Genomic DNA, 17,281 nt, shown 5'->3' with positions numbered 1-17,281 from the left:
TCCTGTATGAACGCGTGCCTCTCCCGCTGATCTGTATATCACAGGCCGGCCGGAGCTGTGAGCGCCTCTGCCCATCCGCGCGCTGTCAGATCGAGGGAGACGTGCTGCGTAGCTTTTAAGCTTGGAGGTCTCCAGTGTCGTCAGCGTCACTGACGTCGCTGTAAACGGCTGGCCAGCAGAAGCCGAATCGGATGAAGGCTGATAAATGACCCGCGTCGAATAGGCTTCTTTCAAGATGACGACCGAGGGGGAATATGAGTCGGTTCTGTGCGTGAAGCCGGATGTCAACGTTTACCGCATCCCGCCGCGGGCCACGAACCGCGGGTACAGGTAACGTTAGGCTACCTCGTTTACATCAGACGGCAGCGGGCCTCAGTCAACCGACAGCAGGTGTCCGCAGCACTGTCCGCTCAGCGGCTACCAGCCTCCTCTCTGAGGATGTGCGCGGTGCGGCGTGTTGGAGGGCAGCCTGTCTGTCCGCGCTGTGGGCAGTTTTAATGTCGGGAGCAAACCGTTTCAGAGAACCGAGCAGCATCTCGAGCCGCCCGTCTCGTCTCTTCACTCGAGCAGGCTGGGCTGTTTTTCCTGTCAGGGGTTTCTGAATGTAACTGTAATGGAGGCCTCACGCTTCTGGAGTATTGAAGGGAATTTCTCCAATTTTTCACAATTTCTGCATAATTCCGAGGCTGAGAGGTGAACAGAGTCATTCAGAATGTTTTATTGTGAAATGGTTGGTTGTAGAGAAACGTTGGCTCGTTTCTTTCCAGGGGTAGTGACAGGAACCAGGAGTCGCAACGTCTGCAACACACGCACGGCCATTTATAACATGACTAGTGAACCTGCACGTGTCCTATATATGAACTAGTAGTAAATCTGACCAAATGTAAAAAACTATTTTGCCTTAAATGTCCTGCATGTCAGTGCTTTTAGAAATACATATTAGGCCAAAATAAATCAGTCTTAAGCATTATATTAATAACCTATATATATAGATAGATAGATAGATAGATAGATAGATAGATAGATAGATAGATAGATAGATATGTATGTGTTTGGCCATGACTTAGTAAGGCATGGGATTGAGATCCTAATTTGTGGCCACGACTTCGTAAGACATGTGAACGAGATCCTAATGCATAGCCACGACTTAGCAAGGCTTGGGAATGAGATCCTAATTCATGGCCACAACTTAGCAGGGCATGGGAACGAGATCCTAATGCATGGCCACGACTTAGCAAGGCTTGGGAATGAGATCCTAATGCATGGCCATGACTTAGCAAGGCTTGGGAAGAAGATCCTAATGCATGGCCACGACTTCGTAAGACGTGAACGAGATCCTAATGCATAGCCACGACTTAGCAAGGCTTGGGAATGAGATCCTAATGCATGGCCACAACTTAGCAGGGCATGGGAACGAGATCCTAATGCATGGCCACGACTTAGCAAGGCTTGGGAATGAGATCCTAATGCATGGCCATGACTTAGCAAGGCTTGGGAAGAAGATCCTAATGCATAGCCACGACTTCCTAAGACGTGAACGAGATCCTAATGCATAGCCACGACTTAGCAGGGCTTGGGAACGAGATCCTAATTCATGGCCACAACTTAGCAGGGCATGGGAACGAGATCCTAATGCGTGGCCACGACTTCGTAAGACGTGAACGAGATCCTAATGCATAGCCACGACTTAGCAAGGCTTGGGAATGAGATCCTAATGCATGGCCACGACTTAGCAAGGCTTGGGAATGAGATCCTAATGCATGGCCATGACTTAGCAAGGCTTGGGAATGAGATCCTAATGCATGGCTACAACTTAGTAAGGCGCAGGAATGAGATCCTAATGCATGGCCACGATTTAGTAAGGCGCAGGAATGAGATCCTAATGTATGGCCACGATTTAGTAAGGCGCAGGAATGTGTGGTTGCATGATCTCGTTCTTACTCCTTGCTATGTGGTGGCCACAACTTAATTATCTCATTCCCATGCTCTACTAAGTCTTGCATTGTTTTTATTGATATGCGATGTCACCAGCAGGGCTCTGTAAATTTGATCACTTGTCTTTAACTTTAGCTTACTTTTCTAGACTACTTGTCATATTGAGGGGCACAGCTGTATCCTCTGCTTGCCAGTCAGTTGTAGCGGCACAACTGTGCGTCTGGTAAAAAGCATGTTAAACACTAAATAGATTCAGTGATTTAACACTAAAGTGGGTGCTACTCCACCATGGATGAGAAAAGAAAAACAAATGAACACAAACGGTATTTTTTATCATTATTATCATTTTTTTTATCAATGACATTCATTTCTCTGATGCTTGTTTCCCTTTTCCTCTATGTTGTATTCTCTCTTTCTCCTCCCTGTTCTGTTCATCTTATCCCTTCTTCTCCATGCTCTGACTGATCTTTCACTTCATGAGAAAGGGTTATTTTATTGTCTTAATTGTTTACATTTCATTTTATTATATTGTCACAGACATGCAAAAAAAGAAGAAAGAAATTGAGTGTGACTGACGTATTAGCCGTTCAAGCTGCTGGGGCAAGTGTAGTGCAGTAGTGAATTCTGGCGTGTCCTGTAGTTCTGCTTAGCAGTCCAGGATAAAACAGAAAGCTTTGTGGTTTTCTGATTGCCTTCTTACCACCATGACTTTAGTGGGGCACAGCAACATTTGACTGGAGCATGTGTCCTACTAAATTAGGTCTAATGATGCCCCTGAGGCACAATCTCATAATCACAATTTTCTAAGATTGGATACTGGAGCAGACAAAAAGCACTAGTAGACAAAAACACCTTAAAAAAATTGAGTCCATTCATTTTATTTTATTTGGTTAAAGTTTCACACTCTGTGCTTCACTAAAATCTTAAAAGTGCATCATTCAGTTTGCTGAATAGTTTTTGTAAAATGCTATGTTTGTAGATTGCCTGCACCGGACCTCAGCTGGTCCTGGAGAACAACCTCAAATGTGTGGAAAGGAGTTCTAGCTTTAACACACACAGTTTAGCTCAGTAAGGGGTTGTTGATTTGGAAAAATGCTACAATGTGCAGGGCAGCGATTCTCCAGGACCAGGGTTGGGAACCACTGGCTTGTAGAGCGCCACAATATGGACATAAAATGCAAAAAAGCTGTTGGCTATCATGATGGTGATCTTAGAAGTGATAAATAAAGTGATAAAGTTTTTTCCTATGTAAACAGCAGTGTAACCAACCTGTCCTTTAAAGAAAAAGCTAAATAATCCCAAATAACCATTCATTATTGAGCTAAATAATAATAAAACAAAATACCTTTTGGGCATTGTAAGGCTGAGCAAGGACACCGTGTCACACAGCGACGCATTAAAAGCTGTATGACTGCTAAAGACGTGGTGAATTAGTAGAAATTGTGTGTTCCACAAGGTTTTCCGGTGTAAAAACGAAGAGGATTCCCTAAACGGCTTTTCTATTCAGGTTTGCTGTTAGGATACAAACAAATGTGTACTTTTTTTAATATAGGCCTATAAAAATAAATAAACATATATTTAATTTCTTATGATGATGCAGCTTTATTGTGACAGTAGCCAGTTTTGCTTCATCCATTTTACCCTATAGATGCGTCCCAGCTCTGCCACCAGGGCCCCTAGATGGTCCACATTTTTGCTACAACCCAACACGCAACACATGAAGAAGGAATGTGGGCTGTGCGGGGGCCCCTGAGGACCGGGCATTTGACACACAATACTGAGAGTACGAATAGTCCTGATGTTTGAATCCTGGTTAGTAGTTCAGGATGGAGTAGTTTTTGGGGTGTGCTCGAGTGCTTTGTAATTGGCTGTTTAGCTAAATGGTTAAGTTTCTTGCTCTTCTTGCTGGAAAGCTGGCTTTAAGCCCAGTGCAGGGAAGTGCTCGCTGAGCTTCTGAAGCCACGTTTCTGCAAACCTAATTACATCACTTTAGCACTGTGCGTGTGGTAATTTGATTTGTTCATTGCAGCACTTAAAAATGTATTTATTTATTGCATTTATTTATTAATGAAATGAATCATGGCCAGTGAATAGAAATATAGATTATATATCAGATATATAGAAAGATTTTTGATGTGTGAGGAAACAAATAAGATGCACCAGCAATGTGTGCCGAGCCATTACTGGCCTTGTCAGCCTGAACTCTGGTGTTATGTTTTTGGCAGGGCAGCTGACTGGAAGTTGGATGCTCCTGATTGGACAGGCCGCATGCGGATAACAGCGAAGGGGAAGGTGGCATATATCAAACTGGAAGACAAAGTCTCAGGTAAGGGAAGAACTGTTCTGTAATAGAACAATCTATTGTGGCACTGTCTTTGTAGCACCAAATTAGTCTTCTTCAGGTTGAATAAGCTTAAGAAAATATATTCTATGAGGCATCAGCAATTTTAAGAATAACTGTCCCAGAAAGGTGTTTTTGCGTGATCCCATGGACAAAGCACTTTTTAGTTCCCTACAAATCATTGCAGTGGATGGGGCTTAAAAGAATCATTCTTGTAAATGAGATATGTGTGTGTGAAGAACTCCTGCTGCCGCAGGTTTTCATTTAAATGGCAATATAATCATCAGTCTAATGTGTGGCTGTATGAAGTTCTCTCACATCCGGTCCTCCTAGGCTGGTCGATTGAGCCTGCTTTAAGCCCTTTGAAAGTTCTTCATATTCTTCTTCACAAAAGTTTTTTTTTTTTTTTTTTTTTAAACTAAGAACTAATTGTGGCGCCTTCTTTTTTAAAGAATGAGTGAAATGAACAAACAAAAAATAAATACATAGAATACATATCCCACTTGCTCGTTTTTAAAGTCTGTACGACTGCATTTGACAAATTGACCATTAAATCCAGATATTTAAGCCTTGTTCTTCTCCTGTTCTTCAGGTGAGCTGTTTGCTCAGGCGCCAGTTCAGGAATATCCAGGCATTGCGGTGGAGACAGTTAACGATTCCAGCCGTTACTTTGTGCTCCGAATACAGGACGACAATGGTGAATATATGCATACTTTTTTCAGTATCAAATCTGAACTCTTCTAATGCCTGACTGATGGCACTCACTGTAACCACTAGATTCATCTGGAGTAGCATTACAGAGAAATGTAACATTTCTTGATGTAGGGTTCCATTGTCATTGTGCATCCATAGTCCTCTATTTTTCTTCCATTTCTTTGGAGTGCTGTTCTTTTAATGATCTTTTCTGTGATTCTCTTTTGTTTCAAAATCTTGTACATTATCATTTGTTTAATATGCCTCTTAAAAAAGAAGGTTCTTCAGGAATTCTTTAGTCAAGACAGTGGTTCCTTATAGAACCATAAACACTCAAAGAACCATTTAAGCATTCAATGTTCATGGTTCTATACAGAACTGTTGGCTTTACTAAAGTCCACTTCAAGAACCATTTTTAAAGAGTTAACCTTATAGAGCTTTTATGCTGTAAAGGCTTGGTACAAAGTAAAGTTAGAAACATGACAATGCAGTCAGCAAATGAACAGCCCCTTCCTGGTATTGCAGGTCGCAGTGCTTTCATTGGAGTCGGTTTTGGGGACAGGGGAGATGCATTTGATTTCAATGTTGCTTTGCAGGACCACTTCAAGTAAGTCTCTCTCTCTCTCTCTCTCTCTCTCTCTCTCTCTCTCTCTCTCTCTCTCTCTCTCTCTCTCTCTCTCTCTCTCTCTCTCTCTCTCTCTCTCTCTCTCTCTCTCTCTCTCTCTCTCTCTCTCTCTCTCTCTCTCTCTCTCTCTCTCTCTCTCTCTCTCTCTCTCTCCCTCCCTCCCTCCCTCCCTCTCTCCCTCTCGTTCCATTAATGCATGAGTTTACATTTTGAGGTAGGATGTTAAAGGCAAACTGGATATTCCAATGTTTTCAAAGGAGCAACGCCGGAATATTCTGCCATTGCAATGTACAGCAGCAGTCAGCAGAATGTTCTGTCAAGAGTTCAGTTTTCCCAGCTTTTGCCATCCACTGCAGAGTACCATGGATGATAAACATCTATTTGTTGTCTCTATAAAGTTTTATATAGCAAAAAAAGAGCATTCTCTTGCCTTTTTAACACCTTAATTACAAATATTCACACTGCTAACTCCTCTGCTAATCATCCATTTTCATCCGTAATGCTGTCATCACTGCTGCGTATCGCTGTGAGGCACAGAACGACTTCTTTTAATGTAACATGTTAACACCGCTTAACTGCAGTAACTGCAGTCTAAGACTTTTTTCCCATTAATCGCTGACATGCATTGTTCTGTAATAATAATGTTCACCAGCCTTGCTAAAACACATCTTTAAAAAGCGTAAAAATAACATTATCATGGTCGCTTGTGCCTTGAACCAGAGGGGCGCTCTGCTATAGGCACAGATGAGGTGTATGATAAGTCACAGCATGCAAATCAGTCAGTCAGTGATATGCTACTAATGTGCCCCGCCCATTTTAAAAAAGTAATTTTTATTTTTAGCAATTTTCCAAGTTGAGCCGGGGTGGGGTACATGGAGTTAAATTTGTGCCAAAATGTTTGAGAGAAGATCCTGATGTTTGAGAGAGGAATGTTCCGGTTTGAGAGGACGGCAGTGCTCTGAGCGCACTGCTAATGAACTTCAGTGCCCTTGTCAGCAAGTGTGCAGGTAAGCGCCTTCGGATTTGCTCAACAAAACACTCTGGTTTCATTCAAAACTTGAAAATTGGCACAACGATGCCTCCCTTTCAGAGCTCGTATGTGCAAAACACTCCGGTTCAGCTCCACAGCACGCTTCACATCTGCTCGCTGCAAAATGTCTGAACATTTGTGTCAAAACTCCAGCCAGTCAGAGCTGTCGAGGGGCTGTTCCGGTGAGTGCACCAATCATGCCATCTTTTCTTAAGCAGCTTTATGCCAGTTGTTCAAGGTACGTTCGTGGCTGTTGTTGGCACAAAATTAACTCCATAGGAGTTACCTGAAAGTAGTGGGGTGTAGTTACTCTTTGAGGTAAAAGTAGCATGCCATGTCCTATGCTGGTAGTAGGAAGGATGCATGAGGCACTGGTGACCATTGCAGCAGATATACTTTATTTTACACCAACACAAACCAACAGTCGTCAATGGCCTTTACTTGATTTTCACTCCATCTCACTGCTTGAGTTTTTCAGCTGTCTTCTTTCTACTGGCCATTTTTCTCTTAGCCTCTCTTAGGTTTCAAGTGCCGGCCTCACATGTCTCGTCAGCACTTGGGATTGGGCGCCAGCTTCACAGTTCTGTTATATAACTGACAAAGTGTGGTTCTGGCTCGTGCTAGTACAGCCTGGCAGTCTGCTGTACTAGTTACAAAAACTGTAGATGCATTGCATGCTGATGTTAAGGTAATGAGTTGTGTGTTCACTCTCTTGAAGGTGGGTAAAACAAGAGAATGAAATCATCAAAAACGCTCAGGCTGTGGACTCTGGACCCAAACTAGATCTAGGATTTAAGGAAGGACAGACCATCACACTCAACATCGGGGTATGAGAACAGTTCTCTGTCTTTACACAGGGGCTTGAAACCGGAGTAGATTTAATATGGTGAATATTAGCCTGTATATTGTTCATTAGAGGACTGTTATGTGTGAAGTTTTTGTAATTTTCTTTCTGTTTTTGTTTTTCCAGCAAGGCAAAAAGAGGGATAAGCCCCGTCCCCAGAGCTCAGGGGGCCTTGGCCTTCTCCCACCTCCCCCTGGAGGCAAAATAGCCCCTCCTCCTTCCTCTTCCAATCATAATACAGTACAGCCGTCAGTAGGGGTAACACAGATTGGTATGTTTTTTTTGGGTTTTTTGTTTCTTGTTTTTTTTAGATCAGGAATTGATCGGTCTTTAAGAAAATTCCTGGGCAAATTCAGAAAAAAAGGTAGAAATATTAAAAAAGCACCTGACGTTCACTTAATCTGAATGATGGAAAGTGCCTTGACATGCATACCAGCTCTGATCTACAGTCATAAGCCTCACTTGGTTAAATGACATGTTTTGTTGATTTTCTACGTGAAGATAAGTTATTCATCTTCTACAGAGAACACACATCTATACATTTGCTGAATTTAACATTTTGGTAAAAAAAAAAGAAAAACAAACATAGTCACATAGCAAAATGTGCCACAATGTATTTTTTTTAAGTGTGTTCTCTGTAGAGGCTGTGTAAACTTTAACTTAGAAAATCAACAAAACGTCATTTGACTCAATTCAAATGTTTGCATACAACTGTAACTCATTAGCTTCAGGAAAAAAATAGAATGGAACAATGTTCTAGAAAACCCTATAGGCGAACGCTTCTAGATTATAGCATGTTCCATAATTCCATTGTAGAGTGTGGAAACATTCATGTGAACAACTGGGTGTCCTAGTTGTTGAGACTACCAACCCAGTAGGTATAACAGTTTCAGTACAATATTTAATTCTGAGATCAAGATGTGAATTTAGTTATGTTACCCAGGTTAGTTTGTCTCACATAAATAAAAGTTCTCAAATAGAAAATTTTCTCTAACGATTCTCTACAGTTTATAAGCAACTTCAGATTAAGAAAATAGTCACTAGAGTGGGGGGGGTGCATAGTACCAGCATTTTGTACTTTAATAGTAGTTATTATGATATATATATGTGTGTGTGTGTGTGTGTGTGTGTGTGTGTGTGTGTGTGTGTGTGTGTGTATGTATATTTACTACATCATTACATCCTTAAACATGATATGTGCTCATTGTGCACCACAAATTTGTATTTACATAGGAACCACTTGCAGTATAATATTTGTATAATATTTAGTGAAGGTGCACAGTATAACAATATTTTATTGTGATAAACAGTTTGCTTCTTGGAGCATGTTGTAGATATCATCCATACATAAAATCTTTGACCAACTGCATGTTTCATTAAAAAGAGAGCATCCTTAACCCTGTTTAATTAGATGTCGTGCAGTACCGTATATGACATGTGAAAGAAAATGAATTGTACCCATTGTTTTTGATGTGGCACTACTAGCTTATTCTGTTAATGTTAAAGTATTGTTTTATGCAGATCACGCATCATGAAAATCTCTTTAAATAAAGCTTAAATTTTTTATATTTTCTGTCACAATTTTTTATTTCTAATTAATCAGTGTCATACCAAAATTATGTCATAAAATTGAATCATGATAATCTCTGAGGTTTTATGATGGACTATTATTAGGATTTTTATTAGAAAATCAAATCATTATGGGGTTAGTGATCCCTAATCCATCCCTTATGTAACCCCACAATCACAGATCTACCTTCCTGCAGACTCTACTTGACTACCACTTTCTGCTACATTGCTCAAAATTGTAGACAGAAATAGAAATGGTTAAATCTATTTATCTAACTTCTTATTATTTTTTTCTCATCAGGCTGTCTGTTAGAACTGGACAGTAGTAACTCCAATACAGTGGTTCAATCAAACCCGAGTTCGGAGCTTTGGGGGGACTTTTCAGCTCCTGCAAGGTAACAATTCATTCAGTTCTTTCAAATGAAATTCCACCAATTTTTAAAAAAATGTCTGCATAGTTAAATGTTTAAAATGTAAACAAAGTCATTGAGAGTTTGATATGAAGTACTCTGAGTCTAATACAGTGGTCTCCAACCCTGGTCCTCAAGATGTACCTTCCTGCAGACTCTGATTCCAGTCACAGTATGCTGCACCTGCTCCAGCTAATTGACCCCCCCCCAAGTCCCCGACTGGCTGGTTCAGATGCAGTAGTGTTAAGGATTACTAGGCAGTGTATAAAATGCAGGTTGAAGCTAAACTGTGCTGGAAAGTAGATCTCAGGAGGAGGGTTAGGAAACACACTAAAATGTGAAACATGTGAAATGATTACAAGTACACTGCCTGATGCTTTCTCCTAAACTGTAAAAAGAGATTGAGATTTGCATGCAGTAAAAACTGTATGAATGCCCATGGCTTCTAGTTGAATTGCCTTTCCTATGCCTCATGCACTCTTCCTTATAGTATTGATCTTCTGTGTCCTTTTGCAGTTCTGTTCCTCCTTCAGCATCACGGCAAGATCCTACTTCTGGGAACTGGGTGCAGTTTTGAGGCAACCTCATCATCTTCTGTCTCTTCTCTCCATTTCATGAGATACCCCATAAGTCTATCACTGACAAAACACTGTAAATAAAATGTATTAGATATTCATGAGGACAGTTAGAGAACCTGTGTGTTAAGATTGTTATCACCAGCTTATCTTGCCGAGCCATATAATACAATTAAAGTGCTCTGATGTTTTTCTGCCTAATCTCCGTTTGCCACATATGTGTTGTTTAGTCTCTCATCAGACAATAATTTTGATGCATATCCCGTACTTATCCCTGGGTAAAGCACACTTAAAAGCTAATGGGCACTTGATTCAAGCCCTGCCCATTTTCTTCTGTTGTAAGTTTGTTTTGAGTCAAGAGATTAGGTTAAATAATGCTAATGTTCCTTAAACTTCATGTAAATGCATGTTATGCCTATCGCACAAAAGAAGCAAAATGACCTCTAGTGGATGTTGAAATGCAGTGCTTTCAACTGATTTTCAGACGCTAGTGGCTTAGGTTTAACAACTTTGCATTGGTGAGAAGGGTTTAAAAGAATGTTTGCAGCTCTGTGACTGAGTGTAATGTTAAATGTAGTTAAAATGGAATCTGATGTATTGTCACCAGACAATATACTGTACATGAATATACATCCAATATACTCACAATACCTATTATATGGAGTATACTCACACAGGGCAATTTAAACAGCAGTAATATTTCTCATATTAATAAGTACTACAATAATAAATCTAAACCTACCTGAAGTGGTAGGGACAAAATGTCAAATTTGTAACCTGTAATCACTGCATATTCATTATAAATCCATCATGCATTTATGTGACTAATCACTGGTCACTTACATATTAAACCAGAATAAAATATTCCAAAGTAATGGTGAAGTTTTTTTTCTGATTGCTTGTAAAATAAGACATAAAGTGATGTGTATAATTCATAAAATCTTCAGAAATAAAGCCTGTTACTCCACTGCAGCACATGGAGGAAAACACAGGACAAACATTAACAAAAATTGTTTAGTCATAATAAAATTAAAGGGATTTTCTTAAAACCAATTAAATGGTTTCCCCTTCTGATCATGAGTTGATGTATTCCATTGTATGCAAGCTTCTGCTCCTTTGAGGATGCTTTTGGACCCAAACTAGGCCAGTTTTATAGATGGGAGACTATTAAGACCAAGAATGAATAGGAGTGTAGGGGAACTGAACATAGAGTCAGATACAAAAATTTAACCAGCCTTGGTCAAATGAGAGGTTTTTTGGTTTTGTAAGTGAAAATAACACAAATATGGCATTGTTGGGAAATTGTAGTGTAGCTGTGCAGATTTAAATATTTTTCAGGAGAAAAATGCAGTATATAATTGATATTAAATGTGAGTATTAACGCTTGTAATTTAAATTACAGTAATTTTGGAAGCAACAAAAGAAAAGTATTCTTCATACACATTTTAACACATGCTTACTTTTATAGGCAAATCTTGGGCCTTTCAACTTTCCGACTATTGCAGTAATAATACTCAGTACAGTAATACCATATGAACCGAACACCCCATGTCTTGCCTTTGAGATGGGAAACTATGCTGATATGTGTGATAACATCCTCCTCTCAATAGGACTGAATAAAATGCTAGTTATTGATGCTCATCTGTGAATTTCAGTATGTTTCAAGTTTTTAAAAAGTATCCACACTATCATATATCACATCCAGGAGACCATTCCAAACACTATAGACCCTCTTCAGTTTGCATACCGTCGGAACAGGTCCACAGACAATGCAATGAACACTGCCCTTCACTCAGCCCTCACACACCTGATGGGCAAGGACATGCATGTCAGAATGCTCTTCATCGATTACAGCTCAGCATTTAACATGGTCATCCCACAAAAATTCAGAAAAGCTCCTCACCCTCAGACTGACACCTGCCCTCTGTAACTGGGTGCTGAACTTTCTACCAGACAGACCCCAATCAGTCAGAGTCAGCTGCTGCACATCCAGCAAAAAGAACAGTGAGCACAGGGGTCCCCCAGGGCTGTGTGCTGAGCCCGCTTCTGTACACACTCCTCACTTATGACTGTGTGGCCTCCCAGAACAACACCAGCATCATCAAGTTTGCTGATGATACTACAGTCGTTGGACTGATCACTGGCGGGGATGAGACCTCATACAGGAAGGAGGTGGCTGAGCTGGTGGCCTGGCGTTATGACAACAATCTTTCCTTGAATGCAGACAAGACCAAGGAAATTATTATTGATCCAAGGAGGAAGCAGAAGATGCACACCCCCCTGTACATAGGTGAGACAGCGGGTGGAGGGAGTGAAAACCTTCAAATTCCTTGGCATCCACATCAGTGAGGATCTCACCTGGTCACACAACACACACCTCATCATCAGACTGTACTTTCTAAGAAGGCTGAGGAAATTTAGCGTGCCAGCCAAAATTAAAAAAGTACGATTGAGAGTGTTCTTACCAGCTCCATCATGGTCTGGTATGGAAACTGCACTGCTCAGGACAGAAAGGCTCTACTGTTTACTACTGTTTACAGTTTACATCTATTACCTGCACAGAACAGTATTGTTTACTGTTTACATCTATTACCTGCACAGAACAATATTGTTTACTGTTTACATTTATTACTTACACAGAACAATATTGTTTACTGTTTACATCTATTACCTGCACAGAACAATATTGTTTACGGTTTACATTTATTACTTACACAGAACACTACTGCTTACTGTTTACATCTATTACTGCACAGAACAATATAGCGAGGAGGGCCTGGGTTCGATTCCCTGGCCGGGTGACCGAGGTCCTCTCTGTGTGGAGTTTGCATCTGCGTGGGTTTCCTCCCACAGTCCAAAGACATGCAGTCAGGCCAATTGGACATGCTAAATTGCCCCTGGGTGTGAGTGACTGTCTGTGTCTATTTGTCTGCCCTGCGATGGACTGGCAACCTATGCAGGGTGTATCCTGCCTTCCGCCCGATGACCGTGGGATAGGCTCCAGCACCCCCCCGCAACCCTGATGGAGAAGCGGCTTGGAAAATGGATGGATGGATGCCTGCAACATGTTCCAAAGAAGTTGGGACAGGGGCATGTTTACCACTGTGTTACATCACCTTTCCTTTTAACAACACTCAATAAGCGTTTGGGAACTGAGGACACTAATTGTTGAAGCTTTGTAGGTGGAATTCTTTCCCATTCTTGCTTGATGTACAACTTCAGTTCCTCAACAGTCCGGGGTCTCCGTTGTCGTATTTTGCACTACATAATGCACCACACATTTTCAATGGGAGACAGGTCTGGACTGCAGGCAGGCCAGTCTAGTACCCACACTCTTTTACTACGAAGCCATGCTGTTATAACACGTGCAGAATGTGGCTTGGCATTGTCTTGCTTAAATAAGCAGGACGTGCCTGAAAAAGATGTTGCTTGGATGGCAGCATATGTTGCTCCAAAACCTGTATGTACCTTTCAGCATTAATGGTGCCTTCACAGATGTGCAAGTTACCCATGCCATGGACACTAACACACCCCATACCATCAGAGATGCTGGCTTTTGAACTTTGCACTGATAACAATCCGGACCGTCCTTTTCCTCTTTGGCCAGGAGGACACGACGTCCATGATTTCCAAAAACAATTTGAAATGTGGACTCGTCAGACCACAGGACACTTTTCCACTTTGCGTCAGTCCATCTGAGATGAGCTCGGGCCGAGAGAAGCCGGCAGCATTTCTGGGTGTTGTTGATATATGGCTTTCGCTTTGCATGGCAGAGTTTTAACTTGCACTTGTAGATGGAGGGACGAACTGTATTCACTGACAGTGGTTTTCTGAAGTGCTCCTGAGCCCATGTGGTAATATTTGTTACAGAATGATGTCGGTTTTAATGCAGTGCCGCCTGAGGGATCGAAGGTCACGGGCATTCAATGTTGATTTTCTGCCTTGCCGCTTACTTGCAGAGATTACTCCAGATTCTCTGAATCTTTTGATGATATTATGGACTGTAGATGATGAAATCCCTAAATTCCTTGCAATTGCATGGTGAGAAACGTTGTTCTTAAACTGTTGGACTATTTGCTCACGCAGTTGTTCACAAAGTGGATGCTCCCTTTCAGGGATGCTCCCTTTATACCCAATCATGACACTCACCTGTTTCTAATTAACCTGTTCACCTGTGGAATGTTCCAAACATTTGAGCATTCCTCAACTTTTCCAGTCTTTTGTTGCCCCTGTCCCAACTTCTTTGGAACATGTTGCAGGCATCAAATTCAAAATGAGTGAATATTTGCAAAAAACGATAAAGTTTATCCGTTTGAACATTAAATATCTTGTCTTTGTAGTGTATTCAATTGAATAGAAGTTGAAAAGGATTTGCAAATCATCGTGTTCTGTTTGTATTTATGTTTTACACAACGTCCCAACTTCATTGGTATTGGGGTTGTAAAAAAGCCCCTGTATTAAGTTATGTAATATGTTTACGTCATGTCTTCTTCAGTGAGTCTATTGGCTCGTTGCAAAACAGAAAACGGATTATTCTCTGACTCATACAGACCCGGAGTATCCCATTACCTGATCACTCAAGTGCATGTAAACGTGCTGATCGGATTACTGACAAAATCTGATTTTCTGCAGTTATCGGATTGCCGAGTGTATGTATACGCCCTCACTGACTGAACTCAGTTAGATAACTCATTCTGCTGGCTAAAGAAATATGTCTTTGTTAACTCATTTGATTTCAAGTTAAACGTAATGATATGACTAGACACTAAACCACTCTTTACGAAGGAAACCTACCGATGTCTTTGCATGTGAGAAAATGGGATGTCTGGGGAGTCAAAACAAGCTATGCAGCTTCAAAATTATGGACCATTAAGTTATGGAGCAAGATGACAGATCCGTTCTCTGAGGCTGGAGTGTTGAACTCGGTGCAGATATCTGTACATCGGACAAGTTTCAATTTGACTCGCAGTTATCCATCCATCCATCCATCGTCTAAGCCGCTTCTCTGTCAGGGTCGCGGGGGGATGCTGGAGCCTATCCCAGCAGTCTTCAGGCGGAAGGCAAGATACACCCTGGACAGGTCGCCAGTCCATCGCAGGGCAGACAGTCACTCACACCCAGGGGCAATTTAGCATGTCCAATTGGCCTGACTGCATGTCTTTGGACTGTGGGAGGAAACCGGAGAACCTGGAGGAAACCCACACAGACACAGGGAGAACATACAAACTCCACACAGAGAGGACCCTGGCCGCCCGGCCAAGGAATCGAACCCAGGCCCTCCTCGCTGTGATTTATCCATGCACCATGCCGCTTGACTCGCAGTTATTTCATTTAAACTGAACACTAACATTTTCTGACAAATAAAATTTTCAATTTAGAGCTAATACAATTCTAATATTTAATATCTAGTATTTCTAATATCTAGTATTTTCAGACATATCACAGTATCATGCTGTGCTGAAGTTTAACGTTAATAAACTAGTGTTTACAGAGTTTCCTTATATTTATGGAGCAAATGTTTTAAATATAAACTATTAAGGACTGCATGTAAAGTGCACAAAATTTAATGGTCCTTATCTATGAAATAAATCACTAAAAATATCACTAAAACAGGAAAGGGCATTTCGGTATCATGGCGTACCAGTGAAGATGATATATATCCCCTGGGGCTATGCTAAATGTTTGGCATGGAAATTGAATTTTGTCATTGAAAAGTCATGCACTTCCACTGATTAAAAAGTGTATGTTGAGCTACAAACTTGAGCTTGCTTTAGTGTGACCTGTAACGGGGAGCGATGAGGCGGACGCATGTGCGGAGGTAAGCGACTTTTATTAAGGGCAAATCCAGGGTCATAGTCGAGACAGTCCAGGTTCATATAGCCAACACGGACAGATTGGGGGACAGACATGACAAAAGGAACAGTGCCTCAAACAAGAGTCAAACAACAAACAAACGATACAACCTACAAAGACCAGCAAACACAAATAAGTGCTGCAGTAAAATTAACAAGCTAAAGCATGTTGCTGATATGCTAGAGTAGCTTGCTCTAACTTATCATTAACTTATTATTAATAACATTATTAACTTATCTTTAAAAGATTCAGAGAATCCAGAGAAATCTCTAAAAGCAAGGGGCAAGACCAAAAACCAATACTGACTGGCTGTGATCTTTGGGCCATCACATGAAGAAGAAGAAACCGTATATAAACAGACTGGAAAAACACCACCACATATTCTGGGCCAGAGCTTGTTTAAAATAGATGGAGGCCAAGTGGAAAAGTCAAAATTTCATCAAAATTTTATAAATAATAAAAAAATAAAAATCTAAATTTTTCATTCTTTTTGGAAATCATGGACACCGCATCCAAGACCATTCAGGTTGTTATCACACACAGTTCAAAAGCCAGCATCTGTGATGATATTCAGATGCATTAGTGCACATGGTATGGGTGACTTGTACATTTTACATTTGTGAAGGCACCTGTAATGCTGAATGATAGTACATGTTTTGGCAACATAGGTTTCCATCCAGATGACGTCTCTTTTTAGGGAAGGCTTAGCTTATTTCAGCAAGACAATGCCAAACCACATTCTGCATGTATTACAACAGCAAGGCTCCATAGTAAAGAGAACTTTACTAACCTTTAGTCCAGGCACTTTATAAAAAAAAAATATTATAAAGGAAACCCTGAACTACTGAGCAGCTGAAATCCTGTATCAAACAAGAACAAGAAACCATCACACTTTCAAAACTGCAGCAATTGGTCTCCTTAGTTTCCGAATGCTTACAGTGTTGATAATAGATGACGTGATGCAGCAAAGTGAAACAAATGCCTGTCACAGTTTTTTGAAACGTGTTGCTTGTGTTAAATTCAAAATGAGCATGTATTTTTCAAAACACAATAAAAGTTCTCATTTTGACCTGTTGTCATTGTACTATTTTCAATTAAAATAGGGTTTAATTAGGGTTTAATATAATCGATAACTATTCTTCTGTGTCTTCTACATGATTGATTGTATTCAATACTAGCAGCACACAGTGACAGATCTGTCTAAATTTTAAATAAATGATATAATTGCTTAGCCTGCAACTCATCCCAAAGATAGTCAGATATTTCTCCTCACTTACTGCATAGAAAAGAGAGATCATCGTTGCAGTTGAACGACAGCACCTACAAGTGAATAGAATGCTTGTGCTGTAAGAATGCCAGATGTGCACCATGGTCGTACTGTTTGACATTTCCACAAAACACTACAA

General features: G+C 40.7%; 1 protein-coding gene across 1 annotated transcript; it reads left to right on the top strand.

Moving 5' to 3' along the window:
* Positions 1-117: 117 nt before the first annotated feature.
* necap1 (NECAP endocytosis associated 1) lies at positions 118-11,096 on the top strand. Its single transcript, XM_017718572.2, has 8 exons — positions 118-330; positions 4,161-4,261; positions 4,869-4,973; positions 5,495-5,576; positions 7,343-7,451; positions 7,595-7,739; positions 9,339-9,432; positions 9,964-11,096. Exons 1-8 carry the CDS (start codon positions 236-238, stop codon positions 10,022-10,024), a joined length of 792 nt encoding a protein of 263 aa, XP_017574061.1. The 5' UTR covers positions 118-235; the 3' UTR covers positions 10,025-11,096.
* Positions 11,097-17,281: the final 6,185 nt, after the last annotated feature.

Source organism: Pygocentrus nattereri, chromosome 1 (genome assembly GCF_015220715.1).
Source record: "Pygocentrus nattereri isolate fPygNat1 chromosome 1, fPygNat1.pri, whole genome shotgun sequence".
Lineage (NCBI taxonomy): Eukaryota > Metazoa > Chordata > Actinopteri > Characiformes > Serrasalmidae > Pygocentrus > Pygocentrus nattereri.
This window is presented reverse-complemented; position numbering and strand designations above follow the sequence as displayed.

Coding starts and splice junctions, on each gene's coding strand:
- necap1 (XM_017718572.2), top strand. CDS start 236: ATGACGACCGAGGGGGAATATGAGTCGGTTCTGTGCGTGAAGCCGGAT. Junction 5,577..7,342: donor GCTTTGCAGGACCACTTCAA/GTAAGTCTCTCT, acceptor ACTCTCTTGAAG/GTGGGTAAAACAAGAGAATG. Junction 9,433..9,963: donor GACTTTTCAGCTCCTGCAAG/GTAACAATTCAT, acceptor GTCCTTTTGCAG/TTCTGTTCCTCCTTCAGCAT.